At 43.8% G+C, this 21,000-nt stretch overlaps 1 protein-coding gene and 1 pseudogene across 1 annotated transcript in view; both read left to right on the top strand.

The window, feature by feature from the left end:
* Nucleotides 1-21,000, top strand: part of LOC147693348 (TRPM8 channel-associated factor homolog) — a 182,459-nt gene that overhangs the window by 122,697 nt on the left and 38,762 nt on the right. Inside the window, exon 6 of the mRNA XM_086933679.1 lies at nt 12,441-12,775. Coding sequence (XP_086789805.1) covers nt 12,441-12,775 — 335 coding nt within the window. The remainder of the gene's footprint in view (nt 1-12,440; nt 12,776-21,000) is intronic.
* LOC147693349 (F-box only protein 43-like) lies at nt 1,019-1,839 on the top strand (annotated as a pseudogene).

Here is a 21,000-nt window from a genome sequence, read left to right as displayed (position 1 = left end):
TGGCGCTCATTTGGCTGTCATGCGCTGATGCAGGCATGATTGTTCACAAGAGGTGTTTTCAGCTTTCTATGTGTGCCACATAATGCAGCACGAACAGAAAGAGGAAACAACATGGAAAATTGAAAACATGTCTCCTCGTTCGCCATCCCTCCGACTCTCCTTTGGAGGCGTAGAATTCCAACGCATTCCCAAGTTTACGATTTCTTGTAAATCTGGGAATCTGCCAGGTTCCATGGGTATTGCTTGGAAAAGGGGCTGTATTTACAAGGACACAAAAACCCACTCAGGGTGGCTTTACAAGTCCTTGTAAATATGGGGAAGCAAAATGAGCCGAGGGTGCATCAAAAAAAGTGACGTACGAGCAGTGCAAGGGGCTTGTAAATATGCCCGTGGTATTTAATATCCAGAGAGCCTTATCCAGAAGCTATAGAAAGGGCATCTGGTACAATATTTTCCCATTGAATATTACAGCAGATAGATTCTCCGGCCTTAGGCTGCACTGTACTGTTATACTGGAGCTGGAGGACATCTCCTTACAGAACTCTACATGATCCCTCAAAGATTTCAAAAGGGACTAAACCAAAGATGATGGAAAACTCATCCAGTCAACCTCTCCGTCGAATTGGAGACATGGAGTCTCCAGACATTCATAGAAAATGAAAGGCTTACGGAGGCACAAGTTCTGCTTCGTTATCGGTAGACAGTGGCTACGGTGATGTACACGAGGTCCTTTGGACCCCCCCTGCACCCATTAAATGCATTAACAAATTGCGATTTTCAAAGTGAAAATCGCAATTTGCTAATGCCTTCCCATTGCTTCCTATGGGCCTTTTGGCCCATAGGAACTAATGGGAATAGCAAATTCGCAAATTGTATTTCAGTAATTTATGCGATTCGGTAAAAATTGCGATTTTTACCGATTCGCATAAATTTACCGAAAATAATCATGCATCTCGTTTTGCGAATTCTAAAATGCGAATCGCTATTTTTCGCACTTTAAAACTCGCAAAATCCCGCGATGATGCATGTGGGTCTAAATGTTTGCCTGAGAAGGAGATTGCTTCTGTCCAAAACTGCTACAAGTGTAAGTGTGGATTATTTCAATACACCCGGTGAGCTGACCTGCAGGAATAGAAGAAAAAACCCTTCACATCACATCCCCATGGTTGAACAAAGTCTTTTAGCCAGTTTTAGTGATTCACCTCTTGATATTGATCAAAAACCTGTTGCTACAAGCACTTTAAAAACAGAGGAACCTAACGCTTTTTGTCAAAAAAGAAGACTTGCTTTTGCTCAGCAAAGAACATCCACAGTTGATGATTTAAAATGTGATGGAAACTTGTTAATGAAAGTCGAATGCAATTCTTCACCTCAGCCTAGTATTGACAGTGAAAACTCTATTCTCAGCCTTACAAGAGTTAATCTAGTGAACCCTGGTGACGAACTTCTCAAAACACCAGATTACAGCAAGATATCAGAAACTGTTCATGAGGAGTTTTTTTTACACCAATTAGTAATCTTGCAGCACATTTTAATTTTCATGTATCAAATGTTATCACTCCACCAATGGGTCAAATGGATTTGGATGATTCATCTACAAGGGAAGATAGTGCATTTGTTTCACTTAGTCTGGACAAATCACGAGCCTCGTTAACAGACCGCGAGGGTTCTTTTCAAGAACTTGTTCGAACATGCAATGAGACCCCGAGAGGTTTGGATACAAAAACCAGGGTCAGAACTCTTGAACGATCTAAAAGATGATCTGGTCTCAGTGAACGAGGCTCCCAGTCTGAAGCGGAGGATGACATTGCTGAAACTGAACCTGCTTTGTCATTCTGAAGTGGCTAAAGAAAATCTGCTGGATGCTACCAGATCACACCAAAAGAACTGTCATTAACGCCCTCATAACATCCAGATTGGATTATGCCAATCTACTATATTTGGGAGCCAAAAAAGCCACTGTCCGCAAACTACAAACCGTACAAAATGCTGCGGCTAGATTGCTAGGTAAAATTCCCATCCATGCACCTACTACCAAACTCATACGAGAATTACACTGGTTGAAAATTGAGAGCAGAATCAAATTTAAATCACTATGCTTTATGCATAAAATCTCAGCAAATAAAGCCCCTAAATACCTGTTAAATCTGGTACAACACTACCGTCCATCCAGGACGCTGAGATCCGCAACAGCAAACAAATTTGCTGTGCCTAAAATAAGACTATCACGCATGGGAGGCAGATCCTTTACCTACCTTGGCCCCTCCCTGTGGAACTCCATGCCACAGGCTTTGCGCTCAGAGGTTAATCATATCAGTTTCAGAAAAGCCATTAAAACTTGGCTGTTTAACATCTAGTCAGTTGTCCAAACTTCCTCCTCTGAATCACAAGCGCCGGGAAACCCTTGTTGGGTAGCTGTTTGCGCTATACAAACTAAACAAACTAAACTAAACTAAACTAATGAACTTGCAGCACAAACTGAGAGAATTAAAAGATACTGTTGAAGGAGAATCTGACCATTCTACGACTGAAAAGGGTAATGAACCCTCCCTTTTGAAATATGACGTCGAAGGAGCAGAAATGTCTAATTCTGAAAGTATTCTCACGCGACTTATTGGCAGGAAAACGGGCCTTGATAAAATAGATATTTTAAAAGAATTAAAATGCAGAAATTTAAAGCACGTTCTTGCTATGATATTGGGTGTCTTAAATGTGGAAAGCATATGCAGTGTATGGAAAGTAAGCAGAGACTGGCAAGAAATTGTTTTACAAGATAAACACGCAAATAGAAGACGAAAATTATACATGAAAGAACTGAAAGCAGAAACTGAGCGTGGCCATTTAATCTCAGTTGAAGATGCTGCAACCAGGCTTAATCTTTTAAATAGATCTGCTCTAAAATCTGTTCAAGTGCAAGCCAAATCTGTATTCCAGACACCAAAGACTTGCAAAGAGCTATTGACACCTATACATTGTAGACCTTCCCCATGGGCAGAAAGCAAGCAACAGCAATATGTGAAGGTTGCCAAACCACTCTTCACTGATGAGGCCTTGAAACCATGTCCACGATGTCAATATCCTGCTAAATATCAATCAGTGAAGAAACGTGGGGCCTCATTTATGGAAAGTGATGCATCGCTGCGTGAAAACAGCGATGCGTCACTTTTCATTGCGCCCTCCTTGCAACACCAATGATGCGACATATTTACAGTATGACGCATCATGTCGCAACTCGCAAGGAGTTACAGATACGTCAGTATTTCTGACGTATCTGTCGCACAAAAGTGACGCATTGCTGGAGTGTGTCACAAAAGTGACGCAACTCCAGCAATGCATCCTTTCACATGGGGCTAAGCCCCATGTGAAAGGGCCTGCATCAGTCTTACGCCTGGTGTGAGGCAGGCGTAAGATTTTGACGCAACGGCGTCCTAAAAGTGATACAGTGAAATCACATACATGTCACTGTGTCACTTCTACGACCCTTCCTTGCGTCAATACGCCCCCTTGCATACATTATACCTGGCGCAGGTATAATGTGGAGCAGGGGTTTACAAAGTGACGCATCTAGCTAGATGCGTCACTTTGTAAATATGGCGCAACACAGCGCATTTTTTACGCCACTGGTGCGTCACAAAAAGTGACACACCGGCGGAGTAGAAGTGACGCACAGCATCATCAATGAGGCCCGTGGTATATGTAGTCGCTTAGACTGTGCTTTCGACTTTTGTATTCTGTGCCTGTGCAGCTTCCATGGGTCCAAGGAATGAGGTGGTAGTTCTGTAAAGCGGCGAAATGGGAAGGATGCTTTACCTGGAAGTGCCCAAAGCAAGAGAAATTTGAAAAGACTGTAGTTTTTATTACCTAATTTAGGTACTGTATATTTGTCTGTTTTTGTCATTTATTGTTCAAGGTAATTTTATTGGTAATCAGAGTTCTTGAAATGTTCTCTTGTAAATAGTGTTTAATTGTATATTACTTGACGCACTTACGCAAGATGTATATACTCCTCTATGTATAGTCCATAGATTTTATTGCTTTATAGTGTCCATCCCAACAAGTTTATTTTTTACATTTTTTTAATAAAATATTTTAATGGAAAAAAAAGAAAAAAAAGTACTGTTATACTGCCATTCCATGAGTTAAAAACCAGTAGATCACAAACAGGTTTCAGTAACATGTACTGAGCTTTGTCCCGAAAATCGTATTTTTATTATTAAAGACATTTTGTAATATAGACATTGGAATCCAGTTCTTTTGGCAGTGGAAGTGTTCATGCTATGAATTATTTGGACAATCTCTTGAAACTGCTTATAATAACAAGTATGCCACATGGTACATATTTCTCTTCCCTGTGGCACAGAAGTGACCTGCTCCGTGGCGCCTACAGGACTGGACCCTATTTGTAAACATCCTATACTGGACTTACCCTCACCCAGGACTCTCTGCAGTGCCTTATTCTTACAGAACTAGGGGCATATTTACAAGCCACCACAACTTCACTTTCCAGGACATTGTAGCGGCGATAGGGGCTACATCTTGTTCACAAGGCAGCATTAAACCCCTTAACGTGACTAAACGCTACCTTGTGAATAAGGCCCCCTTTCACGCTTTACTTAGAGTGAAAGGGGTGGGCAATGGGTGTTGTGGTGGGCATTCCACCGCAACACCCATTGATTTTGATACTGCCCCGTTTTCACAAGTTGTGAAACAGTGAAGGTATCGGATCCTACATCTGACCAGCCCGGATCTCAACAAGAGGAAAAACAGAACAAGGTGGCTGGACAGGATTATTCACAAAACCATTCCCCAGTCACACAGCCAATATGTACCGTGTGACCACTGGATTTATATTCCAAACAAATTTATTTTCTTTTTCACATAATTTCCACACACTATTTAAGAAAAACAGGCACAAACAGAACCACTGTCAGATCAAAAGGTTCATATATACAGTATCTACAAACATACACACTTACAAAATTGCAACAGTGAATTAAGCAAAGTTGATTGAACACACCAACAAAAACATTAGAATATATAATGGTCCAATTGAATTGCAATTATATACAGTGAAAAAAATACATAAACAAAGAACACGCACCAGTCCTAGGAACTAAAAAACCAAGAGACAAGCGGGTTTGAGATCGAAAAACCAAGCCTGCCTGTCTACAAGAGCCTGTGGTGTGATGTTTCTATGGGGTTGCAACACTAGGGTCCAAAATTGTGATGTGATTTATATCCTAGCCGCACCCTTTATTGTTGCCACAGGGTGGTAGTGTCGACGCGTTTCGAACCTGGATGTTCTAGGTTCTCTTCAGGACAGGGACTGGGGGAAAGATTCTGCAAAAAAATACAGAATTGGTGTCAAAGGAGTACTTCATAGTACTGCAACAAGCCTACTCAGACTCCAGGGAAAAACAAAGAATGATTACCTGCACGGGGGCACAAAGATTGCCGTAGTGTAGGTATAGTGTAGTTCGCAGTCAACCCTAAAAGACATATAAAGAAGTGCTCAATGAGGGGAAGATGGTCATTGGGTCACACTCAAGTGGCGCAGGGTCTGGGCTATGTATAAATCATACCTGCAGTATATGCAGAACAGGACTGAGGGCGTGTGCCTTCGGAGAGCGTTCAGGTATGGAGGCAGCTCACATTTATGGCGCAGTAATGAAGGACTGAAAAAATGATAAAAATGCTTATGTCAGCGTGCATCCAAGGTATGTACCACCCCCAGCTCACCAAAAACATGTGGCGCTGGGCAGGATTCCTACCTGAATCTTAGACGCGCAGAGCAGGGAGCGTAAATATTGGGCAGTGCCAAAATTTAGACTAGGGAAAACCTGGTTTTAAACAGGCACAACTATGAGAAAGGTTTCATTTTTAATCGTTTTTTCTGTTATAAACAGCAAAAGGCCTTTGATTGTTTATGTGCAGGAAGGTGACCCATCCTGCTCATAAACAATCAATTAAAAAAATGACGTTTTGCAGCTGCATTCAGCCTCACACAAAGACGTTAAAAAACATAATTTCAATATTGTTTATATGCAGGAAGGGGGACCTTCCTGCACTTAAACAATCTTCCCCTCAACACAGGCACCCTTCCACTATGGTGCAAAGGTGCCTGCATTGGAGCTAGACTGATAAATGTAGCACCAATTGAGGGGGAATGCAGGGCTGCATCATATTGTTGTAAATATGGCGCAGCCCTGCATTTCAGAAGAAGCGTGTGGCGTTAAGCCAAGGAGGCTAACGCCGCGCTCCGCTACTTCATAGTAAATATGCCCACTGATTTGCTAACAGGGCAGAGAGCTACACCATACCCAATGGAGGTCACTCATTCAGTGGAGCCAGGAGTTATCAAAGGTGGGGAGAATTTGTTTTATCCAAGACTGTATTTTTAGGGCTCCTGTCACACCGGACACTGCCGTGAGGGGAACGGCATTTGAAGCACCATACCTCTCCTCCTGCAACACGCCGTGAGGGGAACGGCTTGCGTCTTCCCCGCCGTCCACCCGGTGCTGCAGCAGCTGGGGAACTACACCACCCAGATGCCCCGGGAGTGGACGCGGTGGGACTGACACTGCACACGCGCCCGGAGGCTCCTTATTAGCAGGAAGCGCCGAAGCGCTCAGGGGGCTCCTGTCACACCAGACACTGCCGTGAGGGGAACGGCATTTGAAGCACCATACCTCTCCTCCTGCAACACGTCGTGTGGGGAATGGCTTGCATCTTCCCCGCCGTTCTCCCGGTGCTGCAGCAGCTGGGGAACTACACCACCCAGCTGCCCCGGGAGTGGACGCGGCGGGACTGACGCCGCACACGCGCCCAGAGGTGCCTTATTAGCAGGAAACACCTCTCGCCTCGCGAGTCGCGCGCGAGAGAAGCCTGGGACAAGGGCGGGGCCAGAGGAGGCCGGGCTGGGCCACCCCCCTTGGCTGTGGAAATGGGGAAACGAAAATTAAATACTGTAGAAGGCGAAGGTAAGAAAGCTAAAGTCCCCCGGAAATCCGAGTCCATAATATCCTATCTAACATCAGCAGTCCGGGCACTCAGCGCAGAAATTGCAAATGCTGAGAAAGAACTGGGCCTGGATACTATTTCTAATACTCAGGATGTTTCTGGTGCTGCATTACATTTGGAATCTGTTCCCCCGACCCCACTTGAACCTACTGTAGTGATTGTGAAACCACCCCAGATCTCCCAGGACAATCTGGATGGAACTGAGACCCCTGAGTTGGTTAGTGAGGTCTACAATCAGGGTCAAGACTGTTTTGGACATAAAGGAACAAGGGGGAAACGAAGGCACTCTAAAAAACCCGAAATGCATAATAATGCTAGCTTGCCTACTGATAACGCACCTCCTGAAGTACGACTCCCACATCACTTGGCAGATTTGGTGGAACATTTATTTGAATCTCGACTTGAGCCGGCATTTGTGAACATTGGCAAGGACATAGTGGACACCTTAAACTCTTGTGTGGCTAGCCTTTTAAATAAATGCAACCACATTGATCGCTTCATAATGGAATATAGGGCACAACATCCTATGTTAGCAGAGTCGCGGGAGGTACGGGAGAGTACTAATTCACAGATTGCTCAAGATGTAATTGCAGACACTCCAAACTGTGTAACTACTAACAGCACAATCCCAAGTGTAGAGAAGTTGGGGATTAGGGAAGAGATCAATCATAGTGGGCGGCTGACCTGCTCAGTAGATTTTTTTACAAAGCAAGGAGTTGATTCAGCACATTCCAAATTTGTTGTAGGCCACACAAAGTCTAACTCTAATCGGGGTTTTACCTTAAATCTCCCACCTGATGCGGCACCACTAGTAGCAGTTCTAACGGGGGTGCCTCAAATAAATTCAGGGTCAGTGGAAACAGACTTTGATCTATTAAAGAAAGCTAAAATTTGGTGTTCCCAACTCAGCAGTGGAGGAGCTGATATTGCCTCGCATGTTATTTTAGCCAGACGGGTCGCATGGGTAGGGAGGAGAACCAAATGTATACCCGGGGATTGTGTGGTAATACATTTTAACTGTCCTAATGTGGCTGACAAACTGTTTTGGGATGGATCAGAAACAGTGGGTCCTGGTATTAGACCTTTCCCCCTGGGTTATTTTTACCCCCCGGTATTCCACTCATATAGAGGTCCTCCGAGGCTAGATGCCAAAACAATTAGACGCCACCATTCTGAATTGGTTGTTACCAACATGAACACACCCTTAGATTCTAGGTTAGTTACTCATAAATCTAGAGGTCTCAATTCTGAAATGGCCCCTATTAATATTAATTCTTACCAAGCTCAGCAGAACTCATTGAGGAAGGAGGGAGGGAGCCAACTTCCCCAACACATGATGGGGACTCCCTCTAATCAAAGGCCCATAGATTCAATTTTAACAAATAGGTTTGCACCTCTTTCTCACATGGATTTTAACGATTGACTTAATAAAACTAACCAAGTGGATTTAGGTAGTAGTAAGGCGATAGCCCACCATCTATGTGTAAATTGCTCAGCTGGAATATAGCAGGATTAAATAACAAACGTGCTGACGAGAGATGGGAAAACTTTGTCATAAAGCATGACATCATTGCTTTACAGGAGACCTGGGACACAGAAAACAGCTTTTGTCTTGATGGGTACACCAGTTTTGCTGTCAAGGCAGTCCCAAGCCTGGGGGGTAGACCCAAAGGAGGGCTGCTTATGCTTATCTCACTCGAATGAAGTGGCTCCTTTAAACAGCTTGAGCTGCACTCAGACTATGTATTAATCTTGGAATGGACAGGTCCAAATCACTTAACTACCCTTTTAATTAACTTTTACAATGCCATGGGGAAGGACCACCGTAACCTACACCTTAACATTTTGGAAGGATTTTTAGAGGAATATAAATCCTCACATAACACTGTATTGGATCCCATTTTGATGGGAGATTTTAATGTACATCCGTGCAATTGGGATTGTCTGGCAGAACAGGTAATGGGACCTGTTGGATCTATTTCCACACACTTTGAACATAGCCCACAGGGGGAAGCTCTCGAGGGACTATTAGCCAGTATGAATTTGTTTGAGGTAGATGACTTTAAGGGGGAGGATTGGACCCCGACTTTCAAAGGCAGAGACTCAGACACTGTAATAGATTTTATCTTCGTATCTGTGGGATTGATAACAAAGGCCATTTCATACGAAGTAGTAGTTTCTATTTTCAGTGATCATAATCCCCTTGTCCTTGCTTTGAACCTTGGGGATGTAATAATAATTAGACGGGATTTAAATACTGTAACTACCAATACTCTGACCCCTAAGACCCAGGCTAGGAGACTAAATTGGACCAAGGTTGTTCCAGATACCTTTATGACTGATCTCCTTTTTAATGCAGAGCCAGATTTTGCAGTTTGCCTAGATAGTAGAGCTACCGGTAACAATATCATTGGTGCCTATGTTGCCATTTGTAACAGAATTAATCAGGACTTAAAAACTAATTCTAGGCAGAAAGAGCTCAACCACCCTAGGTGGTTTGATGCCAACTGTTCTAAGGCACATAAGGAACTTTTACCAGCCTTAAAACTAAAACCTCGGAATACTGAGCTCATCGCTGTGAAGAGAAAAGCATATAAGCTGGCTATGTCTGGCAGGAAAAAGGCCATTAAAAAAGAGGCTTGGAACAATCTTATCTCCGTAGATATCCGGAAGGATAGTAGCACATTTTGGGCCACAATAAACCACCCATTTTTCTCTGGAACTGATAACACGGTCCTGGATTGTGTGATCCCTGATGATCAATGGATTTCAAACTTCAGCAAGATTTATGACATTGAGGAGTGTTCACCCGTAATAGTTACGGACCATATCTCTTTGAAAACAGCTTATCCGCTACACTTTGAGATGGCTGAGGTTCAGAGGGCGATAGAAGAGACATCAAAAAATAAGGCCCCTGGGCCAGACGGCGTCCCAGCAGATCTCTATAGGACCCTCCCAAAATTCTGGGCCAAAGATTCTTGTTAAAGTTTTTAATTCCTTAAGTAGTAGTGGATTTCCATCGTCCTGGGCAACATCGATTTGAATTCCTGTATTTAAAAAAGGTTTGCGGAGTGACCCCTCCTGTTATAGGCCCATCTCCTTGATTGACTCTGCCGTTAAAATCTTGGGCAGAGTTATCTTGCATAAGATAGAAGATTACCTAGAGGATAGGGGGGTCCTCTCCAACCTAGAGTACAGGTTTAGGGCAAAAAGAGGAACTTTAGACCAGTGCCTAAACCTCCAGATGCTCATAAGTAAATACACCCAGGCGAAGGACGGTATGCTTTACATGGGTTTTATGGACCTCTCATCGGCCTTCGATTTGGTAAACCGGGCAAAATTATGGTCGATCTTATCCAACTTAGGCTTTGATCCCTCACTGGTTAACTTTCTACCGACCCTTCACCAAGGTCTCCAGGCAACAATTAGAGTTAACAAAGAGGGGGGTTGTACCAGCAATTTTAAATCCAAGCGTGGCGTTAGGCAGGGGTGCATTTTGGCACCCCTCTTGTTTACCTTATATATCAATTCTTTGGACAAACACCTAGAGGGGGCTACCTTGGATGTCCCGCGTGTGGGAGACTCTGCAGTCCCGGTCCTTCTTTATGCGGATGACGCTGTTTTGTTAGCCCGCACGGGACTGGAGCTGCAGAGACTCTTGGATGGCTTTGGTGGTTTTATGGGGTCCTTAGACCTACAGGTAAACAGTAAAAAATCCCACGTTATGGTAGCAGGCAAATGCCAGGCCCACAAAATAAAAAGCTTTACTTGCAATGGGGCGGTGATATCTAGGGTCCCGGTTTTTCCCTACTTAGGCGTCATTTTTGACGAAAAGGGTACCTGGGCCCCCAACTAAACAATAAAAGCTTAGCTGTCTCAAGAGCATCTTCTGCCCTTCTGGGTTTTGCAAAACGTTTGGGCTCGAGGCCTATAGAAGCCCTTTTAATAGTATATAAATCTAAATGTCTGTCTATTGCACTGTATGGTGCCTCACTTTGGGGCTATGTTCCGTCAGGCAAAATACAGATTACGGAAAACAAGTTTTTAAGATCACTATTAGTAGTTCCCCAATCCACTCCTGTATGTTCCCTGCATTCAGAGCTGGGCCTGAGGTATATTACGGATCTTATACAGCTGGCCCCTTTGACCTGTTGGATTAAAATCTGGCTCAATAGTGAGATCACACTAAACCATTCCAACCTTCAAGATTGTATGGCGCTAGATAGGTCCAATAAAATACCTTGGCTAGTTTATGTCAGAAACACATTCTGCAAACTGGATCGACCGGAATTGTACTTGTCACCTAATTTGTTACAAAAGAACGACTTAGAGGGGACCAAGACTAACTTTTTAAGTCAGGCGGAGCAAGAACGGGAGAAGATGGAATTGCTAAAACCTATTGTTAGAGCTAATTTTGTTCAGAAAACATCACTGCTTCTTGAACCATACCTTAGGATTGTGTCAATTCCTTTCCACCGCCACCTCCTAATTCGATTTAGGCTCAATATTGTCCATTTCTCCCAGGGTCATTTTCCAGTCTGGGGTAGACCCGAGTCATCAATACCATGCAGTTGTGATAATTTTTCCAGCCAAACTTTGATGCATTTTATTATGTTTTGTGACCACTATGCCGATATTAGGAAACAGTTCCTGGTAACTCTTCTTAGAGAAGCAGGGTTCACGCAAGTAAGACCCGCACTAATGTACCTACAACTCCTAGCTAGTTCACAGGTAATTTACGGGGTTGCATGTTTCCTGGTGGCTGCTGTCCGGAAAAAAGTCAATAGACTAGCGGCAATAGAGACTGTGGGATGATTGGAGTTCCCCTGCTACTGAAACTTTTTATCTTTGGTATTTTAACTTTCATGAATTTTATGCATACTGATGATGAAATTGATTTTATTGTATTGTTTTTATACATAAATGTATTATTGTCATTACTTTTATGATTTTAACTAATCGGATAAAGTGTTATTTGACTTGACTTGACTTGACTTGGTTCCAAGCTGGTCTGGTTAGGGTTTCACCCCCTGTCTTTACATAGAGCTACTTCCAAAAATTATTAATACTAGCTAAGAATCCGAATTAGGATTATTTGGTTTAGTATTAATGTGTGCAACCCCCTGATGTGTGTTCAGCTAAGGTATCCTCAAACCACTTTAAGGAGATAACACTTATGAGCCCCACAGGTCCAAATATATATTTGATTGTTGAATAAGGAGAAAGTGATGGGTGAGTGGGACCACAGATATCATCTCTCGCTTCTGAGAGAAAATGGGTCTGTTCCTCTGTAGATTCTCATAAAGAGACACAGCATCTTAGACTTTTGTACGAGTGTACAAAGACGTTGTCCATGTGCAGTGTTTGGGTGGGTTTTCTGCAGGATGCAGTAAAAGTCCTCTTTTGGCTTCTCATTTCAGGCTCGATGCATTCTGGCTATCCCATCATGAGCCAATCAGAAAACTGTGAAGAATTCCTTAAAGTAGAGTTAAATACTGCAGGAAACTGGGGACCAATCCACGAGTTGGGGCACAATCGGCAAGTCTGGAAGTGGGACCTCAGTCCTAACACCACAGAGGCGACCTGCAATCTTTGGTCCGTCTACGTGAGTGAGAAGGTGCTGAAGGTCCCGAGGAGCAAAGCTCACAAGAACCTTCAGCCGCAAACAAGAGAGAAGACCATGAAGGACTACATCAAAAATGGTGCCAAGCTGGAGGACTGGAAGGACTGGACAGCTCTGGAGACGTATCTGCAGGTGAGCCTTGAGGGAAATTGCTGAAATCATATGGGTTCTGCAGTCTCTGGAGGAGTCATCTCCAGAATAACCCTCTTGGTAATCTTCCATATCCCTGACAACTGTCACTCAGTTCTTTTTTATGACAAATGCAGAATTCGTGTTTGGGCAAACTCAAACCATTAAACTGACACGCGCTTCCTCTTGAAAAAAATACTAATTTGCGCAGCAGGGATAATATTTCAAACTTCCTAATAAACAAACAAGTGAGGGGCACCACACATTTTTATAACATGAGAAAAACATGTATTTAGTCTAAACCAATTATTCAAAAAATGTAATCCAGTTATCGCTTCATCATGGCCATCTAACATATGTAAATGATTCACCTCTGCTTTTCCAGTGGGCGAGTAACTCTGTGACTAGTAAAGTGGTGATCCGTTGCCTTCACAGTGGTAAGAGGTGCAACACCGCTCCCATTTCTGCATGCGATCTGAATGAAACACTGAAGCCCAGTGTAGGACCCAGAAACGAAAGCCATTTGTTCAGGCCAGATTTTATTGAAAAGCCACAGTGGGCCGTGGGAGCCTAGCTTTCAGTCAATCAATCAGTTATTTATAAAGTGCAGCAAATCGCTTGGGAGGGTCTCAAGACGCTGGAGTTGCTAGCTGCTGTGTTGTGTTTTATTCGTTCGAACAGTCAGGTCTTGAGTTCTTTCCTGAATTGCTGGAGCGATGGGGCGGTCCTGAGGTGCAGGGGAAGGCAGTTCCAAGCTTTGGTCGCCAAGTGGGAGAAAGAGTGCCCTCCGCTGTTGGTCAAAAGGATCCAGGGGGTATCTGCGAGGAAGAAGGGGACTGATAGTAGGTGTCTGGTCAGTTAGTGAATGGTCTTGTTTGCATTGATGTATGCTGGCCCTTCATTGTACAGGGTGAAGGAGCCGGGTTCCACATTCTAGACTTACCCTTGATCGCCTGGCCAATGGCTCCTTGTTTCCTGCTTTAACAGTTTGGAAGCGAGAAAAGCTCATCTGCCAATTATACATTACCCATATTCATAACCAAGTAAATACAGACTCCTAATCCAATTTTAGTATATTTATTAAAACGCCATAAAAAATTGAACATACAAACATCTCATAACTAGAGTGTAAAGATACATGGACACTAATAAAAACCAAATCTTCAAACTAAATTTAGACAGTGCAACATGCACAGAATCACATATTCAAGTATCAAGACACAAATAATAATGGAGACCACATCAAGAGATTTCTTCATTGGTGGTTTATAAGTAAAGAGCATTAGTCTGTCCCTACACTATCCATAAGGTGACATCCCTACTTAGATTACCCCAAGCAAGCTCCCTTAAAGTTGTCAGCACGTAATGACTTCCTAAGACGCACACTCACATCAATTGGGTCGAGTAGCATAAAGCCACAGAGCTTGTTCTAAGATGCTCTCCTTTCATCGGGTAAGGCAGAACTGAGTGCCGAAGGCGCGCCTAAGGCAAGCCCGTCTGCGCCCGTCCGCGACAGGCCGGGACCCGGGGCCATAATCCCTGTCCCACCCTCCAGTCATCCACGGCCATTGAGCAAACGCTCCATCACCTACTCAGGGAGCGAGCTAAGAAAACTCAACACCGCTTACTCTCAGAACCAAGCATCATGTGCACAACTGGAACCCTTAAGCACCTTGGAACCAGTTAGCTGTCAGAACTGCCACTGGCAGAGCAACCCCTGGCACTGCCCCACCAATCTCGCTTCCCGCGAAGTAACTCTAAAATGTATCTATCTAAACGTAAGGTCCCTCCCCAAACATGCAATCGAAGTATGGGACATTCTAGAAAATGATCAACCAGACCTAGCCTTTATCACGGAGACTTGGCTAGATACCCAAAATACCCCGGATATGGCCACAGCCCTCCCAGACAACTACAAAATTCTCAAAATGAATAGGAAGAAAAAGAAGGGAGGGGGGGTAGCACTGTTGTTTAAAGACTCATTTACTTGTAGACAAGAAGTGATCACTCAGGTCAGTACCCACGAAGTTATGGCATTTTCCTTATCCACTAACACCACCATCCTACTTGGTGGTGCCGTCATCTACAACCCCCCGGGCTGCACCTCGGAATTCAACACTAATCTCTTGGCACAAGTTATGCCAATCTGCCTTCAGAACAAAAATATATTACTCCTAGGGGATTTTAATATCAACTACGATGACAGTAATAACCCCCTCACTAAACAACTAACTGAAAACATGGAGATACTGCAGCTGTCTCAGAGAATTAAGCAACCAACCCACAGGGCCGGACATACCCTCGACCTGATTTTCTCCAATATTAACCCGATCTCCATCTCAGGGATAAGACCATTACCGTGGACAGAGCACTCTATGCTTGAATTTGATATTCACCTACCGGTTAAAAACACTAGGCCCTCCTATCAGACAGCAACCCACAAAAGAAGTTATGCTAACTTCAAGGTTGAAACTTTCAAGAAACACTTTGTACATCCCCCTACCGGAGAAACAAGTGTTGATGAAGCAACAGATAGACTTCAGGACCACATCGCAATGGCTCTTGAGCACTGCACTCGACAGTGTCGGAATCCTAAACCCAGGCGCACCATGTCAGAAAAGTGGTACGGCCAGGAAATGAAATCACTAAAAAGGAAATGCACCATGCTCGAACACAAATGGAAGTTAACAAGATCCCAAGAGACTAGGTCAATTTACAAAAAAGAACTGTCACAATATACTAAAGCCATTAGGAAGGCAAAAAAGGACTACTTTTCTAATAGAATTCTAGAGAATAAAGACTCCTCTAAAGAGCTCTTTAAAATAGTCAAAGAGCTATGTAGCCCGCCCAGTGTATCATCTAATCTGATTCCCTCGCAAATCAGTTGCGACAAAATGAACAACTTCTTTTGTGAAAAGATAGACAAGATCTATTCTTCCTTCCCCAAACCCGAGACGGGCTCCCCGGTGGACCACGAGCCACCCACCTCCCATGGCCACTGTACTAGCTTCGGCCCATTCTCTGAAGAGGAAGTGGGCAAAGCAATGCTCGAACTTAAATCCGGCTCCCCCTTGGACCCTTGCCCCCACCATATTTTCCGGCAACTCATTCCTTTAATTTGCCCTGCAGTGACCCAAGTGCTGAATCACTCACTAGAAGCGGCAGAATTTCCATCCAGCTGGAAGAACGCCACAGTCACCCCCCTTCTAAAAAAAGCAGGTCTTGATATCAACAACCCGGCCAACTATAGACCCATTTCCCAACTTCCCTATTTGTCGAAAGTCCTAGAGAAACTGGTCAACAGGCAACTGGTCAGTTTTCTCGAAACGAATAACCTCCTGGACATCACACAAACAGGTTTTAGGGCCAACAACAGCACAGAAGCAACTCTCCTGGGCGTGCTTGACAACATCAGAATGCATGTGGACCAGGGGAAAACAGTTGCCCTAATCCTGTTGGACCTCTCGGCGGCATTCGACACCGTCCCACACAATCTGCTCCTGGAAACCTTAGCGTCCAGGGGCATTAGGGACAGAGCACTGGGATGGCTGCGGTCTTTCCTATCGGAAAGATCACAATCGGTGCACCTGGGCAAGTTCTCATCCCCTCGCCGGATTATCAAATACGGGGTCCCGCAGGGGGCCTCGCTAAGCCCTACTCTGTTCAACGTTTTTGTGTCTTCCCTGGCTGGAATTTGCAGAAAATGGGGTGTGGAAATCTGTTCCTATGCTGATGACACCCAACTCACTGTAATTTTGGACGAGAAGGATAACCCCAAGGACAGGCTTCTAAACTGTCTCTCTGATCTGGCTGATTGGATGCACAAGCACTACCTTAAACTAAATGCAGACAAATCAGAGATACTGCTGTTCGGAGGCCACACTCAACTGTGGAACAACACCAGGTGGCCTGAAGCCCTGGGTATCCCTCCTGCCCCGACACCAACAGCAAGGAACCTTGGAATAACTATTGACACCTCCCTCTCCATGAAAACTCATGTAGCCACTATATGTGGCAAAGGCTTTGCAATCCTGAAAATGCTCAAAAGAGTCTTTCCATGGATTCCAATAGAGTGCAGAAGGATCCTAGTTCAGTCTCTCCTGATGAGTAGGCTGGACTATGGAAACTCCCTGTTCGTAAGCATGGCAGAGTACCTATTCACCAAACTCCAATTGGTGCAAAACGCAGCAGCCAAGGCCATCTGCATGAAAAGAAAATACGACTCGGCCTCAAACTGTCTGCGTGACCTACACTGGCTGCCAATGAAGCAAAGAGCAACTTTTAAAATGTTATGTATCACTCATAGAGCGCTGCATAAGACAGGCCCTCTCATACTGAGAAACGGGATTCATTTGAAGTAGTGTGGCTCACTGGTTAGAGGCGGCAGACCCGAGAGCAGAGGACGGCCCGGGACCAGGGTTCGATTCCCGGCGCGGCAGGTTTCTGCACCAGGGTCAGCGGACTCGATAATTCTCTCGCCTCGGTGCCCACTCTGATCAGCGATCACACTCGGCAACTCTGGGCATTAGCTTGCCTCATCTTCACTAACGGCCCCACCAGACTGCCGGGGATGCCTGGTCTCACCCTGGAGATACCCATTAAGGGACCATCTCTCAGGGAAGCCAGGAAGGGTTTCGCAGCGGTCGAAGCGCCTTGGGACCCTACGGGTAAGTAGTGCGCTATATAAATGCCAATACATTTACATTACATTTACATTTCTACACTCCCACCAGAAACCTCCGCTCACAAATCTCGGCGCAAGCTAGCATCCCCCGGGTTAAGAGAGCCAGGATGGGTGAACGAGCCTTTTCCCACGTCGCTGCAAGGAAGTGGAACGAACTGCCTGTGGCCCTCCGACTCACAGAATGCCACCTGGCATTTAGGAAACAACAAAAAACCTTCCTTTTTCCCCACTCCGACTTAACCACTCAACTATGCCCACTGCACCCGCACTTCAGCAATCTCAGCGCCGTGATATCCCCTTGGGATGATTGTTAGCGCTCTACAGGAAACCTAAATAAAATAAATAATTCAAAGTTTGAATTTGACACCCCAAATACATCACAAGACCACTTCATCCAATTAGACTCCTTTTGTTAGGTATCTTTCCATTAAGCAATGGACGTCCAATCTCTTGCTCGGTGACCTTGGTTCCCAGGCCTTTCAAAAAATGAACATCTTCCTCCTACTTTATCAACTCTGCTTGTTCAAAGGCATCCTTTCCTCCCTAGGAATGTCCAACCACTAACACAAAGACATTATTCAAACTACTGAGGTCAAATTCCCTCACCTGCAATGAAACAGGAAAAGAGAGAATTCCACAGCACATGAATTCTAATTAGAAACCTTCATCCTAAGAGCGAACATGGAGAAACAAAAGTTAGGCCTACCAAACCTTCGGCTAACATAAGATCAATACACACATTTAAAGACACACGTAGTTGAACTATAAAAATACACACATTACATGAATCTCTATAAATGATTATGGGCCAGATGTACAACCATTGTAAATTGCATCTCTCAATTTGCGCTCGATTGCAAGACGCCAATTGCGAGGCCCAATTTACAATGTACTACAGTGTCAGAGACACTGATCGTGATTCCAAATGGGGTCGCAAAATGCGAGGCTCATGAATATTAGTCAGCCACTCGCAATTTGCGACCCTATTGGGAATGGCTGGCCCACTCAAGGATGGCTGCCTGCTAGGCTCAGCAGACCTCCATGTCAAGGGCTGCTTTTCAATAAAGTAGTTTTTTTTCAAAATGCATTCGGTTTTCCTTAAAGGAAAATGGGATGCATTTAATTTAAAAAAATGAAACTTTTTCGTTTCATTTTTTAAGGGCAGGTAGTAGTCTTAGGGACCACTGCCTGCCCTTAAAAAATATTTCTGAGCCAGTCACAAAGGGGAAGGGGTCCCCTGGGGACCCTTTCCCATTTGCGACTGCATTACCACCCTCTCGAAAAGGTGGTAATTTGCAAGTGTTTTGCTATGGCAATTGCGGTTGCAAAACATTGGTACATGGCTTTGAGTTTGCTATTAGGAAGGGAATACCCCTTCCTAATAGCGAGTCACTAAACACTATTTTGCGAGTCAATTTAATTGTGAATCGCAAAATAGTTTTTGTAGATTGGCCACAGGTTTTTAGCATGCACTAACTGGTCGCAAACCCGTTTGCGCATGCTAAATACCATTGTACATCGGGACCCGATATTTACTTTAGTCATGAATATACTTCATACACTTTTTGATAATCTAAGTTCGTACATTCACTACGTTAATTTTTTTATTACAATTAAGAAAACTCTTAACAGTTTGTTTACATGTTATCACAATTCACGTTCTAAGTACATGATAGAATGCGTTTATATAGGATGCGGACTAACCATGAATAAAACACACCCCTAAAAATAAAGAGCAAAGTTGCATTCTATCAGTCCCCCCTCTGAGGACTGGTGTTATCCTAATCAACATTTTTCCTCCAGAAAACTCCCTGCAGAGAAGACCGACCTAAACGGAGGTAGTAGCCATTTACCCCTGTCTAAATTTCTCTATATTCTTGTGATTCTCATGGTGACTGTCTTGCAGTCTCTCCATTATCTCCTGCTCCTGTCTAAGAGAATTCTCAACCTGTCTTGCTCTGTGCCCCTTGTAAGCTCTGATAGCACCCAACAATACAATGATACAAATCGCAACTATTAGGATCGGTTTCAAGATATAGCCAAGAATTCCCTTTCCAAGATTAGCAAACCAACTTCCAACCCTTCCAAATCTCTGGGCAATTTTGTCCCATATTCCCTCAGTTGCCAGATCATGTGTCTCCTGATGTATATCAGTGATGTTAGTTATGTATTTCCTCAGATCCGTACTATGGTCTTGGATATAAGTACAACACTGTTGAACCCTCAGCATTTTACTGACTCCGCCCTCATTTGCTAACAATATGTCTAAGGCAAGGCAATTTTGAATAGGCATAGCCCTTATCAAAACCATCTTCCCATCTATAAGCAATAAGGACTGCGCTGTATTCAGTAACAATTTATCCACAAGGGTTGCCAACTTTCTGATCTTCATGTCATTCAAAATCACTCCCAAACTTGCTATCATTGCGCCAAACGTATCTCCCACAAACTCTCTTGCACGTTTATCCAGTTTCCTCCAATGGAACTGCTTCCTTTCCAGCGTCAACAAATCCTTCACATGATATATTTCAGAGACAATCATACATAAGTGTTCCTTCCACACACAAAATACACATTCGGCACCACATTTATTACATCCTGTAAAGACTTCTTCACAGTCTTCAGTCAGAAAGGCATGATCACATACACTCTCTCCCACAAAATACCTTATCATAATATGTCCGTGGCTGTATAATGCAAAGCTTTCCTTGTTGCTGTTCTCCAGAGCTATTGGACCTAAACTTCCCTTTGCATTGTAGGTTAACTCCTCTTTTGTCCACTCAATCTTTTTGTCGTTAAGATCTGGTCTAAATAGTGATTACCTATTTCTATCTTCTATTTGGTCCACACATTTCTTTTCGATGTCAGTCAATGTGCACGTCAAGTTGTGTTGGTTGTGTCAGTGGGCGTAAGCTGTATCTAATGTGACAATAGGAACAAAGTACTTGTCCATTCTCTCTTCTTGTTTATAATAATCATACTTGTTCAAATGCTTGTAGGCTGGAACCTCTGGAAGCACTATATTGCAGTTAGAAAAGTGGTACTCAAAATGTCCCTTGACATAAAACATACTGAGCAGTACACTACAAGTAATACCAAATGTCAGGGGAAGGTGGTGATATCGGATTCCCTCCTCTACTGATACGAGTAACTGCATGCATAGATAACAATTGCTCACATCTATTGTACTCACATACTCATACAACAGCTTTGCTTGTGCATTCAACATGTAATCACCTTTAAATAAACCTACATGCAATAAGCGAATAGTTTCTTCTATCATGCCTTCTAGGATTTTGAGGTATCTTTCTCAATGCTTGAGGTAGAAGGTAGAAGGTGTGGATGTCCCTTGTATTCCCTCCCCTTCAACCTTTGCTTCTTGCGACTTAACCATGGATACAGTAATAACTATTGCTATAATTATGACTACACCTACTATAAGTGTGCCTGTTATACATTTCTGTCTATGGTTCGAATTTCCAGACTCCATTTTAAATCAAGTTCGGATTGAAGCTTGTATAAGGATTAGTCAAAGTCTCTTCTT

The sequence above is a fragment of the Lissotriton vulgaris genome, chromosome 8 (assembly GCF_964263255.1).
Source record: "Lissotriton vulgaris chromosome 8, aLisVul1.2, whole genome shotgun sequence".
Classification (NCBI taxonomy): Eukaryota; Metazoa; Chordata; class Amphibia; order Caudata; family Salamandridae; genus Lissotriton; species Lissotriton vulgaris.
The sequence above is the reverse complement of the archived record's forward strand: the minus strand, read 5'-3'. Positions and strand labels throughout refer to the sequence as shown.